The 20,840-nt window shown below is 54.1% G+C and overlaps 1 protein-coding gene across 1 annotated transcript; it reads left to right on the plus strand.

The window, feature by feature from the left end:
- The first annotated feature begins 13,472 nt into the window (after positions 1 to 13,472).
- Positions 13,473 to 15,403, plus strand: LRRC10B (leucine rich repeat containing 10B). Its single transcript, XM_049889759.1, has one exon. It carries the CDS (start codon positions 13,473 to 13,475, stop codon positions 14,349 to 14,351), a length of 879 nt encoding a protein of 292 aa, XP_049745716.1. The 3' UTR covers positions 14,352 to 15,403.
- The last annotated feature ends 5,437 nt before the right edge of the window (positions 15,404 to 20,840 follow it).

Genomic DNA, 20,840 nt, shown 5'->3' on the forward strand with positions numbered 1-20,840 from the left:
CCTTCTAGACTGTAGGCACTGGCCACACTCTCCAGATTCTCAGTGGAGGTCCCTCAGCCCTGGGCTATAGCTCCGCCTTCCAGGCCCACTGGAAGGGCAACTCTGCTCCCTTGGCTTTAGGCAGCCCCATTCTCGTAGTCCATCTGAGTGTTGATCCTACCCCTTCAGCCCCAGCAGGCCCTGTTCTTCTGCCTCTTGAGCATGGCAGCCCCACCTCCTCAGCTTTGGGCAGTAGATCTGGCCCCATCCCACTGGCACTCATGCAAGGCAGCTTCACACTCCAGAACTGAGTTCATGAAGATCTGACTCTTTGAGACCTAGGAGGCTGTGACCCCACCCTTAAAAACCCCAGAGTACATGGCTTCACCATTTAAGACCCCAGAGGTCCTGGCCCTACCCCTTGAGACTGAGGCAGCTCTGCTTCCTGTGTTCCTTGTCTCTTCAGCTTCTGCTTCTTGGTTCCTTAGCCTCTCTGCCCCTCGGGCCTCATTGGCCTCATCGGCCTCATCTGCTCTGCTGGGGTAAATGTTCTAAAGCTCTGTAGCTCCACCAGGAAGTGCCTGGTGGCACCCCACTCCACCAGGAAGCCTCCTGTGTGCAAAGGCACTCAGCTCTCTCCATGGGCTGGCTCCAGCACTGTCTGGTGCTGGTCTCCTGGTTCTGCTGCTGCTGTTTCTCTGCCTCTGTGTCTCTGCTGCTGCTTCTCATAGTCTGTGCTGTCTCCAGTGTAATAGCAGTCCTCACTTCCTTCTAAGTCCCCACCAGAATTGTCTTCCTTGTCCATAATTCCACCAACAGTCTGTTCAAGGCAATTTGGGCTTTACTATTAAAAAAAAAAAAAAAAAAATTTACTATTAGGCACTTTAAAACTCTTTCAGCTTCTACCCCATTCACAGTTTCAAAACTGCTTACACATTTTAGGTTTCTGTTAGAGCAGCACCCTAGTCTTCTAGTACCAAATGCTTAGTTATCTAGTGCTGTGATAACAGGAATACCACAAGTGGACGGCTTTAACAAAGAGAAATTTATTCTTTCACAGTCTAGGAGGCTGGAAGTCTGAATTCAGGGTGCCAGCTCCAGGAGAAAGCTTTCTTTTTCTGTTGGCTCTGGAGGAAGGTCTTTGTAGTCAATCTTCCTGTGGTCTAGGAGCTTCTCAGTGCAGGGACCCCAGGTTCAAAGGATGTGCTATTCTCCTGGCTCTTGTTTCTTGGTGGTATGAGCCCCCCCACCCTTCTCTCTTTTTATCTTAAAAGAGATTGACTGGAGATACAACCTAGTCTTGTAGATTGAATCCTGCATAATTAACATAACTGCCTCTAATCCTGCCTTATTAACATCATAGGGGTAGGATTTACAACACATAGGAAAGTCATATCACATGACAAAATGGTAGACAATCTCACACAATACTGGGAATTATGGCCCAGCCAAGTTGACACATATTTTGAGGGGACACAATTCAATCCATAACAGACCCTTTCTGGCACAGGCTTCTCTTCTCTGGGAGAGCCTGGGTTGGTGATCAACCTAAACTGCCTTACATAGAGGCCTTGGCTACACCTCAAGGGTGCCAAGTCTTCACCCTCCCCCTAGAGCCAACTTGTATGAGACCCTTCTAGAAGCTTCTCTGCTTACCTGGTAATCAGGCTTTGGGCGTTCAGCCGAGTCACTTCTTCCAGTGGGTGATGATTGTAACCACCACCAAAAGCTTCCCTCCCTTCCTGGGGGTTATTTTAGAAAATTTTCTGAGGTGTACAATGACGATGATTAACCTTTATTAAGCCCCCACAGCCTGCCAAGTGCTGAGACTATTCCGTGGGCCTTCATCTTTTCAGCAAGAACGCAGTGGGGCCTCCCTTCAGCGAAAGTTTGGGGATGCTTGTGGGAGCTACACTGACGCATTGGTGTAGGGGTGTAGTGCCCAGAGGTCTGAGGGAGCAGCGGGGTGGAGACTGAGGCTGGGCACCACATGAGCGGGCCCCACTCCTGACGGACACACACAACCCAAGTGAGGTGGTTCCTGTCATGGCACAGTGGCAACGGATGTAGTCAGGGACCATCTGGCCTGGGTCACATGATAACACGCAGAGCCACCAGCCCATGGGTTTGACAGCTGGTCACTGGGAAAACAGAGCTCCTGAAGGGGAGTTAAAGGCATCTGTCTGTGGGACCTGGAGGCCGAGCGGGTTGCAGGAAGGCCTGCACGGTGGCGGGCCTTGCAGAGACAGACGGAGGATGCGACGCTCTGAACGGTTCCCCAGCTTCCTGTGACCATCTGGAGGATCACCTATTCCTGTGGAACTGTTCCTGAACCACTGAATATTCTAGGGCTGAGGAGGAACCAGACCCAGCAAGCCCCACCAAGGGCCTCTGTTCAAGGGCCGGAGGGGACATCATGAGCCTCCTGGGGGTGGCGTCATCTTGCTTTCTCAAGATGCTGCTACGGACATGTAAGAACATTCTTAGAGTTGGGGAACTACTCCTGGAAGGACCTTTGTGACAACCAAGTCCCCAGGGAGATGAAGTGCCTGCCCAAAGCCACATGGCTTAGTGAGGGCCTGCTGGGTCTCTCTCTCAGGGGGGGCTTTTCCACCATCCCACTACTTACCTGGGGGTCCTGGGTGGGCAGGAGTGGGGCCTGGAAACCTCTGAGGAGAGCCTGCAACACATTTGCAGCCACTGATAAGCATAGGGCCTTTGTTTTCTTTTGCTGAAGAAGGTGTGTGTGTGTGTATGGTGTGTGAAGTGTGGTATGTGTGGTGTGTGTAGTGTGGTGTGTGTCTGTGGCACGGTGTGTGTAGTGTGGTATGTTTGTAGTGTGTGTGTATGTGTGTGGTGTGTGTGTGGTGTGTGTGTTTTCAGAGGCCCCAGGGAAGAGACAGAGAGATTGAGACACTGAGGAGCTGTGTTCAGGAAAGACTTGATGAGACTCTGGTCCAAAGAGCTTTGCTAAGGGGCCCGATGACAAGGTGTGGTCCCTGTGTTAGGACAGTGTGCAGGGGAGCAGCGCTCTCCTGGGGGGCTCTGGCATCAGGGGCAGGAGGCTGGTATTGAAGATCATGGGGAAACTGCTTACCAAGCACGCAGGAGGCACCTCCCACTGTCGGGACTCCTGGAAACAACCGTGGAAGGCTCGGGTTCAGGACAGTGGTCTGTGAGAAAGTGACCCCAATGGTAATCATGGGTTGATGAAGTTTGACCATGGGGTGATCAGTCAGAGCTCTTTGCAAGTAACAGAAAGCAGCTTTGGCTAATTTAAGCAGAAAAGGAATTTATCAGAAGGATTTGGGTGCTTGCAGACACTTCGGATGAACAACGCTTGGAGGTGACCCAGCCAGGAACCAAAGCCCAAACTTCCCATGGACCTGGGCCAATGCAGACCCTCAGCCTCCCCCCCTGCCGGCTCCTGCTGTCACTACCCACCCCCCACCCCCCACCCCCCCCCATCCTCAGAGGGGCTCAAGGGTCCTTTCTGCCCTACCTCTCATTTCAGACTCAAAATCTGGGGTGGGTGCTTCTGGTGGGTGGTCACACACCTGTACCCAACTTGCAAGGGAAGCTGGGTGCCCCAAGGATTCAAATGTCATTTGCATGTCGGTTACCCCTGAGAAGGAGGGAGTAAGTGTTTGAGGAGAGACTCCTGCGGCCCAGGTACTTTACACACCTGGCAGGGGTGCAGCTGGCCCTTTGTGAGACATAGAACGAGGTGTCCTTTCTCAAGACGCTTGACTCCCATCTGTGGGAAAACTGTCCCGATAGTGTGCAGATCTACCAAGTCTCTGATGCCAATGGGGCCCTTTAGACATACTTCTCTGTGTACTGCACCACCTGCACAACTGTGTACTCAGCACATATGGATTTCACAGGCACAGACCAGGTGCACAGAAACGCACCTTAGTGTGAGCTGAGCTTAGCAAAGACATACCTCAGTCCCCTTTGAATGTAAATCCTGCTCCCTCAGGACTCAAATTCAGTCGGCCCAGGAAGGCTGTCTCTCCTCCCTTCCATTTTCTTCTCCCTTCCATTTTCTTCTCCCTCTCTATTGCCCTGGTGGTGCAGCAGTTAAGAGCTTGGCTGCTAACCAAAAAGTTGGCAGTTCCAATCCACCAGTTGCTCCTTGGAAACTCTGTGGGGCAGTTCTACTCTGTCCTATAGGGTTGCGATGAATCAGAACCCACTCGATGGCAATGGGTTCTTTGGTTCGATTACGTTGTTAGCTGCTGTCCAGTTGGCCCCCAGCTCCTGGTGACCCCGCACACAATGGAACAAAATGCTGCCTGGTCCTGCACTATCCCCGTGATTGGCTGCGCACTGGACTGCTGTGATCCGTAGTGTTTTCACTGGCTGAAGGAGTTCCAGGGTAGCGCAAACAGTTAAGCGGTTGACTACTAATTGAAAGATGGTTGTCCAAACCCATCCAGAGATGCCTCAAGCTCACCCGGGGTGCCTCGGAAGTAAGGTCTGGCAATCTGCTTCACCTCGAAAACCCTACAGAGCGCAGTTCTACTCTGTAACACGTCGGGTTGCCATGAGCTGGAACTGGCTCAATGACAACTGGTTTGCTTTGGTTTTTCACTGGCTGGTTTTCCAAAGTAGATTGCCAGGCCTTTCTTCCTAGTCTGTCTTAGTCTGGAAGTTCTGCTGAAACTTGTTTATGATGATAGCAACACACGAGCCTCCACTGACAAACAGGTCATGGCTGCACATGAAGGGCATTGGCCGGGAATTGAACCCAGGTCTCCTGAATGGAAGGGAGAATTCTACCACATAACCACCAATGTGCATATATTCCAGGGACTTTATAAATCATCTTGCTATTGGGGAGAGGCATCCATCCATGCCGTTTTCCCCAAAGATGTGTGATCTCCACGGCCTTTAATCACCCACACCTGTCCTCGCTGCACCTGCCCAGAAGCAACTGTGACCTCTGACCTCTGGTTGCTAGGGTCACAACGTTACTCTGCAGGCAGCTTACCTGGACAAGTGGCCCCTCCAGATCCATCAGCCTGCTCTCAGCCACACTCACATCCATCTTGGAGTTGCCCAAGCTTCTGAACACTTCGCCCTCGTGAGGCAGGTGTGTGTAGGGGATCCGGGGGAGGGGCCAGCTCACCTCCATGTCTACCCACCTGAGTTCTCACCTTATCAGCAGGGGGACTTGTTGGGGGAGGCCTCTGCATCCTCAGGCCACACCTGGTAAAGGAAGTGCAGGTCTCCTCTGCCCTGGTGTCCCCCAAATGTACCCAGGACTTCTCTCTTGCCACCCTGGGCTCAGTCCAGGGAAAGAGGGGGCTGAGGACTCCTTTTCGGGCCAGCATCTCTCCCACCTGCCGGTTGAGCATTCTCTCCTTTTGGGTGGGATTCTCGGTTCTGGGATGACACATGCTTCCCTACTCCAGAGTTTATGGCATCAGCTCCCTGCTGTCCATGTTCAAAGCCAAGCTTCTGGACCTGCAAAAACTATTTCAATATTTCTCCGTCAAAACCTGACTCTTCAAAGGCTGATAGTCCCAGCTCTGGGTTTCAGAGCCTCTTTTGCAACTCCAAGCCAAGGATTTGACTCTTTGTTCTGCATTTTCCTTGGGGAGCAGAGACTGTGGAAAGCCAACTTGGCATCGGAGTGGAGGGGAATGGATAGAAAATGGAGAGTGCCAGAAGTAGAACATCATTTATATTTCAAAACATAATAGCTACCTCTCATATCATGCCACTGACGCTTCGTGATAATCCTTTAGGGAAGGAGGCTATGCCCTTTCCAAGGCCAGGGCTAGGGTGAAGCTGGCGAGACATCTGTCCCAGGTACAGAATTTAAGGAGGGCTAACATCTCATGAAATAATTTTCTTTTTAAAATAAAAACTGTCTTAGTTACCTAGTGCCGCTGTAATAGAAATACCACAAGTGGGTGGCCTCAAAGAACAAGAATTTATTTTCTCCCAGTTCTGGAGGCTTAAAGTCCAAATCAGGGTCTTAGCTGTGTTGATTCCTTCCTTCTAGACAGCTCTGGGTGCTCCTTGGTTCCATGGCTCGGATCTTCACTTGGCATCTGTCTTTCCCCAAGTGGTCGAGTCTCTGTGTCTAATCTGTTCTTTTTATAACTCAGAAGTGATTAGACTCAGAACCCACCCTACTTGGGTATGATCTAATTAACAAAACTAAGACAGCCCTACTTCCAAGCAGGATTACTTCCACAGGGGTAGGGTTAGGATTCTAACACATATTTTTTGGTGGGGGGGAAGGAGGAACGCAATTCAATCCAACAAAAGCTAATGTAAAAAATCTATGATGAACAGAATATCATAATTTTAAATACAAACTGTACTGTGTTCCTGATTTTTCCTTTTGCCTCAGTCTCCAATCTGGCTTAGCATAGCCCTGGTACTGATCCTGTCTTTACTTACAATCTTAATGTTTTGTACATAGGGCTTTTTTTTTTTTTTGCATTAATTTTGAATTTTTAAAAATATTGTATCAAGCTATTACTTAATTTGATTACTGAGTTTTTTGGTGCCCCCTTAAATTTGGTGCCCAGCGCAAGTGCCTCACTCACCTCATACTAGTAGTCCTGGTCCTGGCCCATTCTCCGAATGTGAGACTCAAGACTCAGAGAGAATGAGTAGCTCAAGTGGAACAGATGTCCCCAGGGGAACATGTGGGAGAGAGGGCACCCATTCATTCATTCAACACATATGCATCGAGCTGGCACGATACAGCAGACACGGGACTGAGTACTGTGGAACATCGGTAAACAAGGGCCCTGCCCTCATGGAGCTTACATTCTAATATAGGGGAAACAGTCTTCAATCAAAGAGTTCACAGTCCATTCACTTTTATTTAATCATGATTGGAATAAGTGCCTTGAAGGAGCAATGCTAGAGCTCAAGAATCTATAACATGGGGGCCCAACATGCTCTGGAGGTTTCCAGAAGGATTCTCCCTGGGAGGGAGGCTTCAGAAGAAACCTCAAGGATGAGCGATGTGAGCCAGGCTGAGTGGGAGAGTTTCCAGCAAAGGGGCCAGCATATGCAATGGCCCTGGGGTGGAAAGAAGTTGTCAAGTTTGAGGAACTAAGAGGAAGCATGTTAGCCAGGGAACATTTGCCTCACAGTCTGTGGCTCATCTCTAGAGACCCAAGCTTTTTTCCATTTTAACCACTGTAGAAGATAAAAGAGAGCAGATGATTGTGTGTGGATGTGGTACATGCCACTTCTGCCCACACTCCTTGGCCCAATGCTCATCCCCAGACCCTGCCTACATCCAAAAGGCCGGGGAAAACGGGAGTTTAGCTGAGTGCCTGGGAAGAAGAGGGAGAAACAGAAGTTGGTGAAACCCAACGGCTCCTGCCCCAGAGAGGGTCCAGGCCAGGCAAGTCCAAGGCCAGGAGGTCATGGTTGGGTCCTGGGTCTGTATTCTCAGCACAGAAGGGGAGGATTTAGGGCAGTGATATGGGAAGATCCATTTTGCACCTGGTCACAGGTCCAGGAAGGTATTAACGTAAGTACATAGCTGCCAGCTATGACCACTGAGGCCTCCTCCCAGGGGGAAGAAGCTGTCATGCCCACAATCCATTTTGCAATATGGTGGCCTACTAGAACCCATTAGATGGTCAGGTTCCTGTCTGTGGGGTGGAGGCATGGCACTGGGCACCAAGCCACCTTCTCTGCTTCCTCACACTTCCTTGGCCTCTGCTGCTCCAGCTCTTGTGTCCCTGGGAGGGGAGAAGGAGGGTTCAGCTTTCAACAGACCCACGCAGGTCTTCATCAGAGGTAGAGTTCCAGGGCAATGTGATCTCCAGGCTATATCGGGCTCTGGTTTCTATCAGGGTTTGGTAGCAGGTTCGCAGCGGCTGAGTTGGCCTCATGAGTTTGGGTATTCAGTGAATGGCCCTGGACCAGCGGTGGGCGAGGGGCTCCCTGGAACTTGTTATCAGGAGAGCCCCGAACCCAGATCACAGTCCTGGGGTGACCATGGACTTTGGGGCCTCTTGGTCCTGGTCTTCTTGAATCTGTTTGAACATCTTAAGCTTGCCCCGTGGATTCCAGGATGCTCTTCAGTTAGGCAAACACACTGAGCTCTGGGGTCCTAGATGGGAAAGGGGGAGGAGTGTGGCTCTTAGCCACTCGTTCTCTCTGGTAACCTCAAAAATCTCCAATAAGGAGGTCCTGGGAATTGTTCGGAGCCCTGGTGGTGCAGTGGTTAAGAGCTACAGCTGCTAACCAAAAGGTCAGCAGTTCAAATCCACCAGCCACTCCTTGGAAATCCTATGGGGCAGTTTTACGGTGTCCTATAGGGTCTGTATGAGTGTCTATGAGTCGGAATAGACTCGACGGCAATGGGTTTGGCTTGGGTTTGGGAACTGTTCTGCTGTTTTCAGGATGGGGGCAGCCATCTGGGCACCCTGGGTGGTATCTCTCATTTCTCCAGTCAAGAGAGTAAGAAAAGCCCAGATTCTGGAATAAGATGGACCCCCAGGAGACCATGCGCCCCTGGGAATTGTGTACATCGTTGGGTGAGTACCTGTCTCCACCATACATTTTTCTGGAATGAGGGTCCCTAGTTTCTTGCAGACATTCAACACAGCCTGTGACCTCCCGGGAGTCCCTGGGTGGTGCCAATGGGTTGATATGCTCTACTGCTAATAGAAAGGTTGGATGTTCGAGTCCACCTCAGAGGAACTTGCTGGTCTACTTCTGAAAAATGAGCCATTGAAAACCCTTTCGAGCACAGTTCTACTCTGATACACATGGGGTCACCATGAGTCAGAGTTGACTCGATGCCAGCTGGTTTTCACTGGTTATGATCTCTCAGAGCAGCTATGCACCCTCCCTGCTCTGACATTTTGTGGTTGACTCTAATAGGTTCAAGTCCTTGCTTTCTAAGAACGGTGATGCTAGCGTTCCACGTTCTTATTCAAGTCTCAGCAGCCAAGGCGGTCCTGGCCCCAGGGAAGGGAGGAGGGCCAGAGGGGATCTTGGACGGGTGAGTTCCCTCTGAGGGCATGGGAGGGGAAACAAAGGAGACTTCTATATTGCCTGTGCTTTTTCTTCCCCTTATTTAAAAGGAAACAGACTTAAAGCAAGTATGGCAAAGCGTGCACAATTGTCAATGCCAGAGGCTGGCACAAGGGTGTTTATCGTGGAAAGCTTTGTACTTTTTCTGTATTTCAAAAAATTCTTTGAAAATTACAGACTTGGGAGTGGGCAGGACAGTTACAGCTCATAGTTAGGAACAGACGGGCTGTTTCTGGGGGCCTGTCCTTTGGGTATTATTCCAGCGTGTGTGTGTGTGTGTGTGTGTGTGTGTGTGTGTGTGTGTAGAGGGGGTGGCAAGGCTCTGAGCCCATCCTGGGACTCTCAAAACCTCCCTCTCCTCCCCAGCTCCCCGCTCCAGGTCTCAGTTTCCTGCCTTCCTGGGAAGTGGGGAAAGGCTGAGAGGCCCCGTGCTGGGCACGAGGCTAATTCATTAGTGACGCCTCGACAAGGACCGGGCACCCGCAGTGCCAGCATGATTCATCACAATGATTGCTCCGCTGCCAGGCTGCGTGGGCCCAGAACACCAGCACATTTTACCTTCACCCGCTGAGCAGGGCCTGGTGGGAGGCGAAGGTACAGGCTCTACCTACGGCAGGAGAAAGAGAAAGGAGAGGCTGGCCCTCCGTGCCCTGAGCCCCAGGGAGCTCTGCCAGGCTGTGGCCGGGGTGCAGGGGCTTCTGCTCTTGCTCACAGAGCCCAAGAGGGCTTCCTTGGTGCTGGAGTGCCAGCTCCGAGCATGTGGTGAGGGTGGGTGGCCGAGCTCCCTCCTCCACAGTGAATGTTCCCTTGAGGAAACTTCTGGGGAATAGGGAAGAGGGAGAAGGCTCATCCTCGGCTCGCCAGCCTGGCTCTTCTTTCCACAGCTTTCTGGACTCTGAGGTGCCACCTCCTCCGAGAAGTCTTCCCAAATGAGTAGAAGGGGGAGAGTTGGAATGGGGCTTAAGTGAGGTCTGGAAGGAGCTTGCAGCCCTTCAGGGGGAGCTAAGAACCCTCTTACACCCAGGACTGGTGTCCAGGCTCCATTTGGTCCCTGCCTGGGTCCTCTCCTTGGCCTGGAGTCCCGTCTTCCTGTCAATCTTCTTCTCAGGACAGAGAGGTCCATGGCTAATTCCTGGCTCTGAGCAATACCTACCTCTGCATCTCCCATCACACTTTCACCCCATGACACCCCCTGCCGGATCGCAGCTGCTATGGCTCTGCCCTTTCATTCCTTTGTTATTAGTTGCTGTCAAGTGAATTCCGACTCATGGTAACTCCATGTGTGCAGAGTAGAACTGCACTCCACAGGGTTTTTAAGGCTGTGAACTTTTGGAAGCAGATCGCCAGGCTTGTCTTCCTAGGCACTTCTTGGTAGGTCCGAACTGCCAGCCTTTCAGTTGGTAGTCAAATGCTTAACCATGTGTGCCACCCAGGACTCCTTTCATTCCTTTATCCAACATGTACTTATTGACAATCTGAACAAAAGAAGCCAGAAATAACAACAACAAAAACAACAAAGTAGGTACTGAATAGTTTCATTTACATGAAATTCAAAGGCAGGCAAGACTAATCCATGAGGCTAGAGGTCAGGATCGTGGTGGCCTCTGGGAGGTGGGGAGTGATTGAAAGGGTACAAGGGGACTGTCTGAGGTGGTGGACATGTTACATGAACGTGCATATTTGTGAAAACATCAAATCATATAGTTAAGATCTATGCATTTCACTGTATGTAAAGTTTGCCTCCATTTTTAAAAAAAGGTTCAACATCTGTATTGAGGACCTACTATGTGTGAGACCCTGTGCCTGCAGTGAAAGAGACAAACATGACTGTCCCATGGAGCTTATATTCCCGTGGGTGCAGTTCTTGTCCTTACCTGCCCTTAGGCTGGCCTCCCTCTTCCCAAAGTGGGGATGGGGGTGGCATGGGTTGAAGGGCAGGGTGCTGTTGGGTCAGTCAGTTAGATAAGCCACACCAGCTGGGTTCAAGAGACGGCAGGGCCGAGGAGGCAGTGTGTTGCTGGGGAGCAGGAATGGGCACCCCGGCTATAAACTCTATTCCCCGTATGACCTTAAGCAAGTGTCCTAATTCTTCTGAAGCCACTTCCTCACCTTTCACATGGGATTAATAATACCTTCCATGCAGTTTTTTTAAAGTATTTTTTAAAATTTTGTTGTTATTGTTAAGATTATACACAGCAAAACATATACCAATTCAACAGTTTCCACATGTACAGTTCAGTGACATTGATTACATTCTTCGAATTGTACAACCATTCTCACCCTCCTTTTCTGAGTTGTTCCTCCCCCATTAACATAAACCCACTACTCCCTAAGCTTCCTATATAATCTTTCAAGGTGTTGTCGTCAATCTGACCTCTTATAGATAGTTCTTAAATGAGCACAATGCTCAAGGTAGACATTCTTTTTTTTAAAGTGTGCTTTAGCTGAAAGTTTATAACTGAAGTTAGTTTCTCATACAAAAATTTATATACACATTGTTATGTGACCCTAGTTGCTATCCCTATAATGTGACAGCACACTCCTCCTTTCCATCCCAGATTTCCCCTGTCCATTCAACCAGTTCCTGTCCCTTTCTGCCTTCTCATCTCACCTCTGGACAGGAGTTGGCAAGGCGGACATTCTTTATTAATTAAGCTAAACCGTCACTTGGTTTAAAAAAAGACTTCAGGGAATATTTTTGGTTTAATGTTTAAAGTTTATCTCAGAGCAGTACTTTTGTGGTTTATCCAGCCTCCATGGCTCCAGAAAGTCTGGATTCTATGAGAATTTGAAACTCTGTTCTGCATTTTCCCCCTTTTGATCAGGATTCTTCTATAGAATCTTTGATCAGCTTCCAAGTAATTTTGTCATGAGAGGTAGCGATAACACACAGTATCAGCTCCACTGTAAAAAATTCATTGCCAGAGGTGGAGTAATGGCCTAGTGGTTAAGTGCTATGGCCGCTAACCACAGGGTCGGCAGTTCGAATCAGCCAGGCGCTCCTTGGAAACTCTATGGGGCAGCTCTACTCTGTCCTATAGGGTCGCTATGAGTCGGAATAGACTCGACACCACTGGGTTTGGGTTTTTTTTGGTTTGTATTGGCTTCCGGTACCATTAGGAGCACAGGCCCTGGAGTCAGACTGCCTGGCTTCAAATCCCAGTCATCTACCAGCTATGTGACCTTGGCAAGTTCCTTAACCTCTCAGAGCCTCAGTTTCCCCATCTCTAAAATTAGGATAGCAAGGGGACCTATCTCAAAAGGTGTTTTGAGGATGAAATACAAGTCTCTTAGCATAGAGCTGGGCATATGGTAAACCCGTTGCCAGAGTCGATTCCGACTTGTAGCGACCCCATGTGTTACAGCGTAGAACTGCCCCACAGAGTTTTCTTGGCTGTAGTAATCTTTACCGAAGCACGAAGCACGTGGTAGGCAGAGAGTGAATGGGAGCAAGCGCTCTACCAGGAGCTCAGGCAGGAGGGCTGATGGCAGGAGAGAAGGCGGGGCAAACGGCCGTGGGTGCGGGTCTGCGCAAAAGGAGGGACCCCAGCATCAGGGTGGTCATTGCCGGTGGTGCTCAAAAGCGCTGGCATGTCCCGTCGTCTGTCTCCCTGCAGCCCCACTCAGACCTTGAGCACTGCTGGAGGGAACATGGGGGGAGAGAGGGGTGAGAGTGAACTAGTGAGTAATCTGTCGGGCAGTGCTGTGCGGGGGTGGAAGTGGCACTACCGCGAGTTACTATCCTGAAGTGACCCCATGGGGAAGACTGGTCGCACATGGCCGGAGCGACCGCGCCCCTCAGCCCGCTCCTAGACAGCCGTTTGTACAGGGTTCTGGGTTCCTCCCCGGCGCTGCCACTGGGAGCGACCCTGGCGCAGTCACTTCACCGCCTCGACCCTCAGTGCCTTCTTTTGGACGCGCACCCACTCTGGGGCGCACACCCCCGCTCACTAACGGCGCGCTGTGGCCGGAGGTGCAGACAGCGTTGGACGTCGGGGCTCCGTGTCCGCACAGGGCCACGCTTGGCGGGAAGGGACCTCGGACTCTTTCCGCTGCGCGCAGGACCCCAGGGAACTCGGATCCCGCGCGGGCGGTGCCTTAGCCCCGCCTGGCCCCGCCCCTCCACCTGGCCCCGCCCCTCCTCCCGCCCCGCCCCCTCCGCCTCGCCCCCGCCCCCCCCGCCTCATTGGCAGCCGCGCGCGCGTCGGGGGTTGCCAGGGCGACCGGTAGCTAAGCCGCTAGTCAGCGCAAAGCCGCGCCAGACGGCCTCCGGCGGAGCGAGCGGGGGAGGCCGCGGAGCGAAGCGGTCGGCCGAGCGCGGCGGGGCCCGAGCGGGCGCCTCCTCCCGGCCCCGCGCGGCCCCGCTCCCGGCGCGGCCCGGACCCCGCCGGGGCCGCCGGGGGGCGGCGGGGCGGGGCGATGCCGGGCGGCGGCGGCGGCGGCCCCGCTTGGGGCCGGTGACCATGGGCATCGCCGAGTCCACGCCGGACGAGCTGCCGTCGGACGCCGAGGAGCAGCTGCGCAGCGGCGAGCAGCAGCTGGAGCTGAGCGGGCGGCGGCTGCAGCGGCTGCCCAGCGCCGTGTGCGCGCTGAGCCGCCTGCAGAAGCTGTACGTGAGCGGCACGGGGCTGCGCGAGCTGCCGGAGGAGATCGAGGAGCTGCGCGAGCTGCGCATCCTGGCGCTGGACTTCAACAAGCTCGAGCGGCTGCCCGACGGCCTGTGCCGCCTGCCGCGCCTCACGCGCCTCTACCTGGGCAGCAACCGGCTGCTGGCACTGCCCGCCGACTTCGCGCAGCTGCAGAGCCTGCGCTGCCTCTGGATCGAGGGCAACTTCCTGCGGCGCTTCCCGCGGCCGCTGCTGCGCCTGGTGGCGCTGCAGTCGCTGCAGATGGGCGATAACCGGCTGCGCGCGCTGCCCGCCGAGCTGCCGCGCATGACGGGCCTGCGTGGCCTCTGGCTCTACGGCAACCGCTTCGAGGAGTTCCCGCCCGCGCTGCTGCGCATGGGCCGCCTGCACATCCTCGACCTCGACCGCAACCGCCTGGGCGGCTTCCCGGACCTGCACCCGCTCCGCGCGCTGCGCGTCTTCTCCTACGACCACAATCCGGTCACCGGGCCCCCGCGCGTCGCCGACACCGTCTTCCTCGTGGGCGAGGGCGCCGTCGAACGCATGGCCGAACGCGACGAGCCCACGCCCCGGCCGCAGCCGCGGCGCCCAGCGCGGGCTTTCAAGGACGAGGAGGAGGAGGACTTGCTCATCGGGGGCGGCAGTGCAGGGGCCCTAGAGCGTGCAGGGAGCAGCCTCCGCGCCCTGGAAGCCGCTCCGGGACTGGGCACCTGAGCCTGTGCTTCTTCGGTAGTGGCTCGGGGAAGCTGTGGCTGCCCAGGTCTGTGGGACCGCTTTGGGTGAGCTGCCGGGCGCAGGCAGGCCTGGGTGCCATCTTCAGACGTTCCTGGGGAGTAAGAAGACCGTATGCTGGTTGATTTCCGGGCAGTTGCCAGACTAAGAAGTCCCCGCTCCGTCCAATCCCTGATCGATTCACTAACAGCACAACCGAGGTGCCAGCTCCTTCCTGGAGCCAGCGTCACCGCTGTCCACGGACTCCTCTCCTCTTGCTGAGTCTGGGTGCCCAGGGTGCCACCACTCTCCCTTCTCCTGGGGTTTGGCTCTCCTGGGACCACCCTTTCTGGTGCAGGAGCCGCTACCTCTGGGGTGGGCTGTGTGCCTGTGTGAGGCAGAACTCCAGGCATGGGCTTGATTGGGGCTGGTGCCCAGGACGGAGCGGGGGGAACCTGGGGTTGGGGCCCTAACAGGCTGCTGTCTTGCTCCTCTACCGGGGTTCATCGCACATCCCTCCCTCCCCAGGACCCCTAGCCTTTGGGGGAGGGGGGACATAGAAGGCAGGCCCCCCCTTTTTTTCTGTTCTCTTCTCCCAGCTCGTGCCTGGAATCTGGCTGGGAAGAAGCTCTCCCTCCTTCCCCACAGCCTGAACCTTCCAGCTGTCAAATTTGAAAAGAAGCCACTGTGCCTCCAGGGCCTCCTGCACCGAGGAGAGAGGCTCTCTGCTCTGGGAGGCTGCTCCAGCGCCTCTCCCACTGCCTGCACTCTCCATTCCCTTAAATGGGCACAGCCAGGGCGGCTGGCACGGCGAGGGCATGGGACAGGCACTGTGTGCCTCCACTCTGTCACCAGGGACAGCTCAAGGGGGTGAGGAGTGGGGGCCTCGCTCTGCCATTCCCAGGAACAGAGCTTTCCCATCCAAGCAATAAAGGGAGGAGGAGGGCCAGGGCTGGGGACACTCAGGGACACCGTTGGGGGCAGGGGCCCCACATCCTAGTGTTTTTCTTCAGGAAGAAAAAAACTGGCCGTAAACATAAATTATGTTTCTTGGAGCAAGAATGTGTGTTTCCCACATGCCTATTTATTTATAAGCCCTGGGGCACTGGGTCCTGTCGCTGCAGGGACCCTGAACTCACACGGGCACTACCACCCATCTGTGTACCCCAGCTCTGAGTCAGACTGACCCTGGCCCACTGCTGAGTCCTGTCTACCTGGAGGGAGAAGCGCTTGTCATTAGAAATGGCTTTGGTTACCCCAGGCTATTTTTCTGTCTTGCCATATCTCACTCCCTGCCTCCCAGCTCCCCAACTTCCTTGTTCCAGCTGTCTTCTCCAGCTTCACTCTCAGGGTCCCTGATTCCCCGACTCCCTATGCTTTTGAATCTCCCTCAAGCTGGGCTGACATTTCTCTGTCCTTTTACTGGTGCTGGCCCCCACCTCCCCTTCTTTGGCTCTCCCCCTCCCTTCCTCTATCTCTCACTCCCTATTCCTTTCTCTGTCTCTCCCTCTTAGTCTCTTTTTGCCCCATCTTGGCATTACTTTCCTCATTGCTAAAGAGGGAAAATTAATGATTTCAAGAAAGAAAATGGTAAAACCTCAAGTCTAGAGACCCAAGGAGATGCTGCCAGGCCTCCATCACCGTGGCAATGGTGGCTGATGTCATATGGGGCCAAGAGGTCAGGCCCTACCCAGCAGCTCGGCTGGCGCTGGGTTGGATCCTGGTGAAGGAGGAGGCTGGGGGTGGATGTAGAGCAGTCAACACAGGAAGGAAGGTTGTGGGAACTGGAATGAAAGGAGCAGGGCCAGAAACATCCAGGAGGGGAGGCAACTTGCTCACATACACGGGTCCCAGGACTCCTGCCCCAGTGCTCGTCCCACCCCATGGAACGGCCACTCTGTCCTTGGCTGGCCATCAAGTCTGTGTGTGGAGTGGGCAAGCATTATAGCCTCTTCTTACCCTCCTGGAGCCCCCAGACAGCCAGATCTCCTGGCCAACAGAACAGCAGAGACCCAGGAGGGAGGCTCCTTTCCCACCTTTGTTGCTGCCATCACCCACCTCTCCGTCCACCCTCAGGGGCTCTGGAAAGCAGAACAGGGTGCTCGGAGCTGTGGGCCCTGCCCAGAAGCACCTCCCTGCCTCTGATTCTACCACACGGCTTCTCCGGCCGTCTGTCCCACAGCATCCCCGAGACACCCGGGCACTCTTGTTCTGAGTATGAACATTTATTAGTACATCCTGGCGTGCCACACGGAACATGTATTCAGACAGGGATCCCTGCCCAAGTGGAGGGGCTCACAATCTAAACGAGACACAACACACACACACACAGGACACAGACACGGGGACATCGCCACGAGAAATGGATGGTCAGGGGAGCCACGGGCCGGGACGTACAGCATGTTCAAGTGCTGTCCTTCTGGATGTCTTTGTGAGGGAGGGGGACAAGAGCAGGACACGGCCCAGGACGGCTTCCAGAATACAGTGGTATCCAGGAGGAACTTGTGGGAGAAAGAAACACTAGTGGTCCCAGGCACAGGAGGGATGGAAGAAAATCTCCGAAGAGGAGGGAATGAAGACAGACCCAAAGAAGCGAAGGCAGGGAAAGTGGCAAAAAGCAAAGGAAGAGGCCCTGAGCCGGTGACAAGGTTGCTGCCACCCTGCTGGGGCTGAGCTGTCCCTGCTTTCACGTCCAGTGTCTTGGAGCTGTTTTCACAGAGAAAGCTCTGGCAAGGCCAGCTCCTGAGGCTACTTACCTGACCCTGGGGCTCCCTTCAACCTCTGGGCAGAAGTCAGAGCCAGAAGAAACAGCTACCTTCTAATGGGACATTTAAACCAAGTGGTGAGAAATGGTTGGGGCAGAAAAGGAAAGCAGGTGGCTTTGATTGGGGGTAGAGCCACTGGCCCCAGATGCTGGGGAGCAGGAGGCATGCTGGCCCCTTTGGCTCCAGAGTGGGGAGGCCAGTGAGTATGGGCACACAACAGGGGAGGCTCATTCCTTTTGTGCCTGTGTCTGAAACAGATGTAGCACCTGCCTTCTGAAGTACCCTGAGACCTGCCAGGCCTTGGCTGTGTGTGAGGAGGGCAAGCGGGGGCTGGGATGGTTACTGCTCTTTTGTGGACCAAGGGAACTGAGACCTGGAGGAGGAAGGGAATAGCTTGTCCCAGGCCACAGAAGCCAGAGAAGGAAGGGCCTGCAGTCCAGCTTCCCAGGCCCTCAGGCCAGAGCTTGCCATAGGCTCTCTTGAGTTGGAGAGACTTCTAATCCTAAGGGATTAAACCAGGAGCCCTGGTGGTGCAACGGTTAAGCACTCGGCTGCTAGCTGAAAGGTTGGCAAGTCAAACCCACCCAGGTTCCTCTGAGGGAGAAAGACCTGGTGATCTGCTTCCATAGAGATTATCAACAAAAACCAAACCAGTTGCCATCAAGTGGATTCTGACTCACAGCGATTCGATGAAGATTACAGCCTAGAAAACTCTACGGGGCAGTTCTGCTCCATCACATGGGGTCACTATCAGTCCAAATTGACTTTTACAGCACCTAACAATGACAAGGGATTAAACTAGAAAAGGGTGATGAGAAGTCACGGCTCCAGCCAACACATCGGGGTTCTGAGTCTTTCCTTTCTCTACTAGGACAAGCCAGAAGGAGGAGGCAAGAGCCCGTGACCACAGTGGCCCCAGCCAGAGCCCAGGGGGTGTTGGTGGGGAAGGTGGAGGGTCCTCCTTTGGTTTGTCTGACCTGCCTCAGAGGGCTGCCAGAGTCCCATGGGGACTGAAGGGGGGACTGCTGTGCCACTTGGACTGACCTTGCTGAGGTGAAGCTGCTCGCATTGCTTCCTGGGCAGCTGGTGGTTTATATTCTAGATCTGAGGATGGGCTTCAGACTCTGGAAGGACCTTTTGTCAGTGATGCCAAAGGGGATGAGTGGAGGACTCAGGCCCAGGCTTTCCATCCCTCGCACCCCACTGCCTCTTCCCCTGGGGAGATGAGGAAGGACTAGGACCCACAGAGGAAAGAGCCAAGGCCCTACTTTTTCACGATCCTTTATTAATCAGAACAGGCCTTGCCACAAAAAGCTGGCCCATTCCCACAAAAATATGATTTTGCAAAGAGGAAATCTTGCTGGCTTAGAGGGTGCGTGTAGTGGAAAATTTTTGTATGGTTCTTTTTTTTTTTTTCAGTTTTTTTTCTTCATTTCTCCTCGCTGTAATTTTTTTTTTTTTTTTGTGACAGTGGGTTTTTGTTGATTTTTTTTTTTTTATAAAACACTTGCGCTCAAGGACTCAAACACAATACAAACAGCGGCCACCAATTCCCCACCCTTGGGGCCCCCTTGGCTTTTTTTGTGTGTGTGGCTGTTTTCCTGTCCCCTCCCTGGCGTCTGGTGCCGGTGGGCAGGTGCGGGGTCCTGGGGCAGGTGGAATTTGTACAGCAGTTATGTGCGAAGATGGTCACAAGATACCTGAACAAGTTAACGACTACATCTAGGGCGCCCACAAAGACGACAGATGATGGTGATGAGGGGACCTGGGACACAGTAAAGAAGACAGGAAGGGCCTGGGCAGGCCTCGGCTATTCCTGGAGGCTGTGTGGGGGAGAGGCAGGTGGGCCTCGCTCTCAGGCTGCGGTTATAATACATTGCTCGCGGGTAGCACCTTCAGAGCCCTCCTGCCTTGACCCCCAGGTCAGATGACGGTGGCCTCACAACCTCCCCAATGAGGTAGGTGAAGTATTATTACCATCATTTTACAGATAGGGAAACTGAGGCCCAGGGGGTGTGGGTGACTTGCCCAAGGTCCTGGGATGGCGGCAGGGCTCTTCGGTGCCCCCTCCCCCAAGTTCCCCCATTTCCTGCTCTCTCTCTTAGCCCTAGACCTTCCCCGCCTCCATCCCACACCACCCACCTCCTCCTGTGCCAGCTGACCGGGCCTCAGCCCACACTCACCGCCTCTCCCCCATGCCCCGAGCTCCAGGAACTTGGAGCCTGGAGAAGTGCGGGGGCGGGGAGGCACTAGAGATGTGCCTGGGAGGGGTCAGATGGCCAACAGACTCCGCCCAGAGATGCTCGCTGCATATGATTGGCTAAGCGCTCCGTGGGCGGGGCTCGGGAAAGAGGGTGCAGTTGCCCCGCCCACTCAATAGGATTAGGTTCGGTCTCCGAGGGCTCTCAAGCTCAGGGCCGTCAAGAGGGCCTGGGTCGGTCTCTCTCACTCTTCGGTCCCCCGCGGGATGGAGGGGCGCAGGAAACTGAGGCGGATCCGAGGGAGGGGTGGAGAATGACAGCACCCTCTCCTCGCCTCACGCAGCCTCCGGGGTCGCTGCCTTCCCATCCCCTCTGGGAGTTGGTCCCCAGCCCTCCGGCTAAGGAGGGCGCAGTTGGGGCGGACCCCAATTTAAGCAAAGCTACCATATAGAAAAGTCTGGATTTACAAGGAATGTGGGTGACTCTTTGCTTTACATCTGCATTCTTCACTCTACAAAACGATTCACCTACTACGTGCGATATTCCTTCAGATCCCAGGGGATGGGAGTAAGGCCGGGGACAGGTGGGGCGGGGAGAGACAAAATTTAAGAACATTTTGATATGGGCAAAAGGTGACCTGTCTACTGCATAGAGCAAAAATAGTCAGCTCAAGAGGCAGCCTACTGAAGCAAAATGGTCCCTAAATGCCTATGTTTTTGGCAGACTGTGGATGTGGGGACAGAGGATGTGGGGACAGAGGGTTCCCGTCTTTCCTGGCGGTGTCAGGCCCAGAGACGGCGGCCACAGACTGTGGTGTCCGGGCGCCACCTGGCGGTATATGCGTGGAATGGCAGCCTAGACTCGCAGACCCCCAGTGTTTGAGGCTCTGTCACCAGCTGGGTCCTGTATCAATCAATACAGGACTAGTGTGGGGATCAGCGGATCTTAAGTAGGGATCATCCTGAAATCTGCTGTCTCCCCAGGGGGAGCCACTTCTAGCTGCAGCAGTAGCCGAGGTGAAGAAACCGCAGCTTCTGTCCCCTGCACTGGAGTGGGAGGGCCAGAAGGAGCTGCTTTGAGGGACCAGGGGAGCGTGGGGGAGGTTTGTCAGCAAGGGAATGGGGTGGGGTGGGGGTGGGGGTGAGGGTCTGCACAGACAACGAGGAATGAGGAATAAGAATCTGGCAAGCTTGGCAAATATTGCCAACTTGGCTGGGGTTTCAGGGGAGAGAGCTGAGGGTGTGGGTCCCCTGAGAAGGAAGAGAGTAGGGGAGTCCTGGTGGAATGCTATGCACACAGTTGGTGCCTAAAAGGTGTGAAAAGATGCTCAAGAGATGAAATAGCTGGGGAAGGAGCTACCAGAGGATTCTGGGGGGGGGGGCGGCGCAGAGGGGGTCAGGGGGGAGGCAGCGCAGGTCTCAGCCCAGCTCCAGCGCTTAGCCCTCTTCTCCACCCCACCCTTGCCCATGCCCTGCCCCACTCATCCCTACCTGCCTCTCCCCTCCACCCCTGGCTTTATGGCCCTG

The sequence above is a fragment of the Elephas maximus genome, chromosome 7 (assembly GCF_024166365.1).
Source record: "Elephas maximus indicus isolate mEleMax1 chromosome 7, mEleMax1 primary haplotype, whole genome shotgun sequence".
Classification (NCBI taxonomy): domain Eukaryota; kingdom Metazoa; phylum Chordata; class Mammalia; order Proboscidea; family Elephantidae; genus Elephas; species Elephas maximus.

Coding starts and splice junctions, on each gene's coding strand:
- LRRC10B (XM_049889759.1), top strand. CDS start 13,473: ATGGGCATCGCCGAGTCCACGCCGGACGAGCTGCCGTCGGACGCCGAG.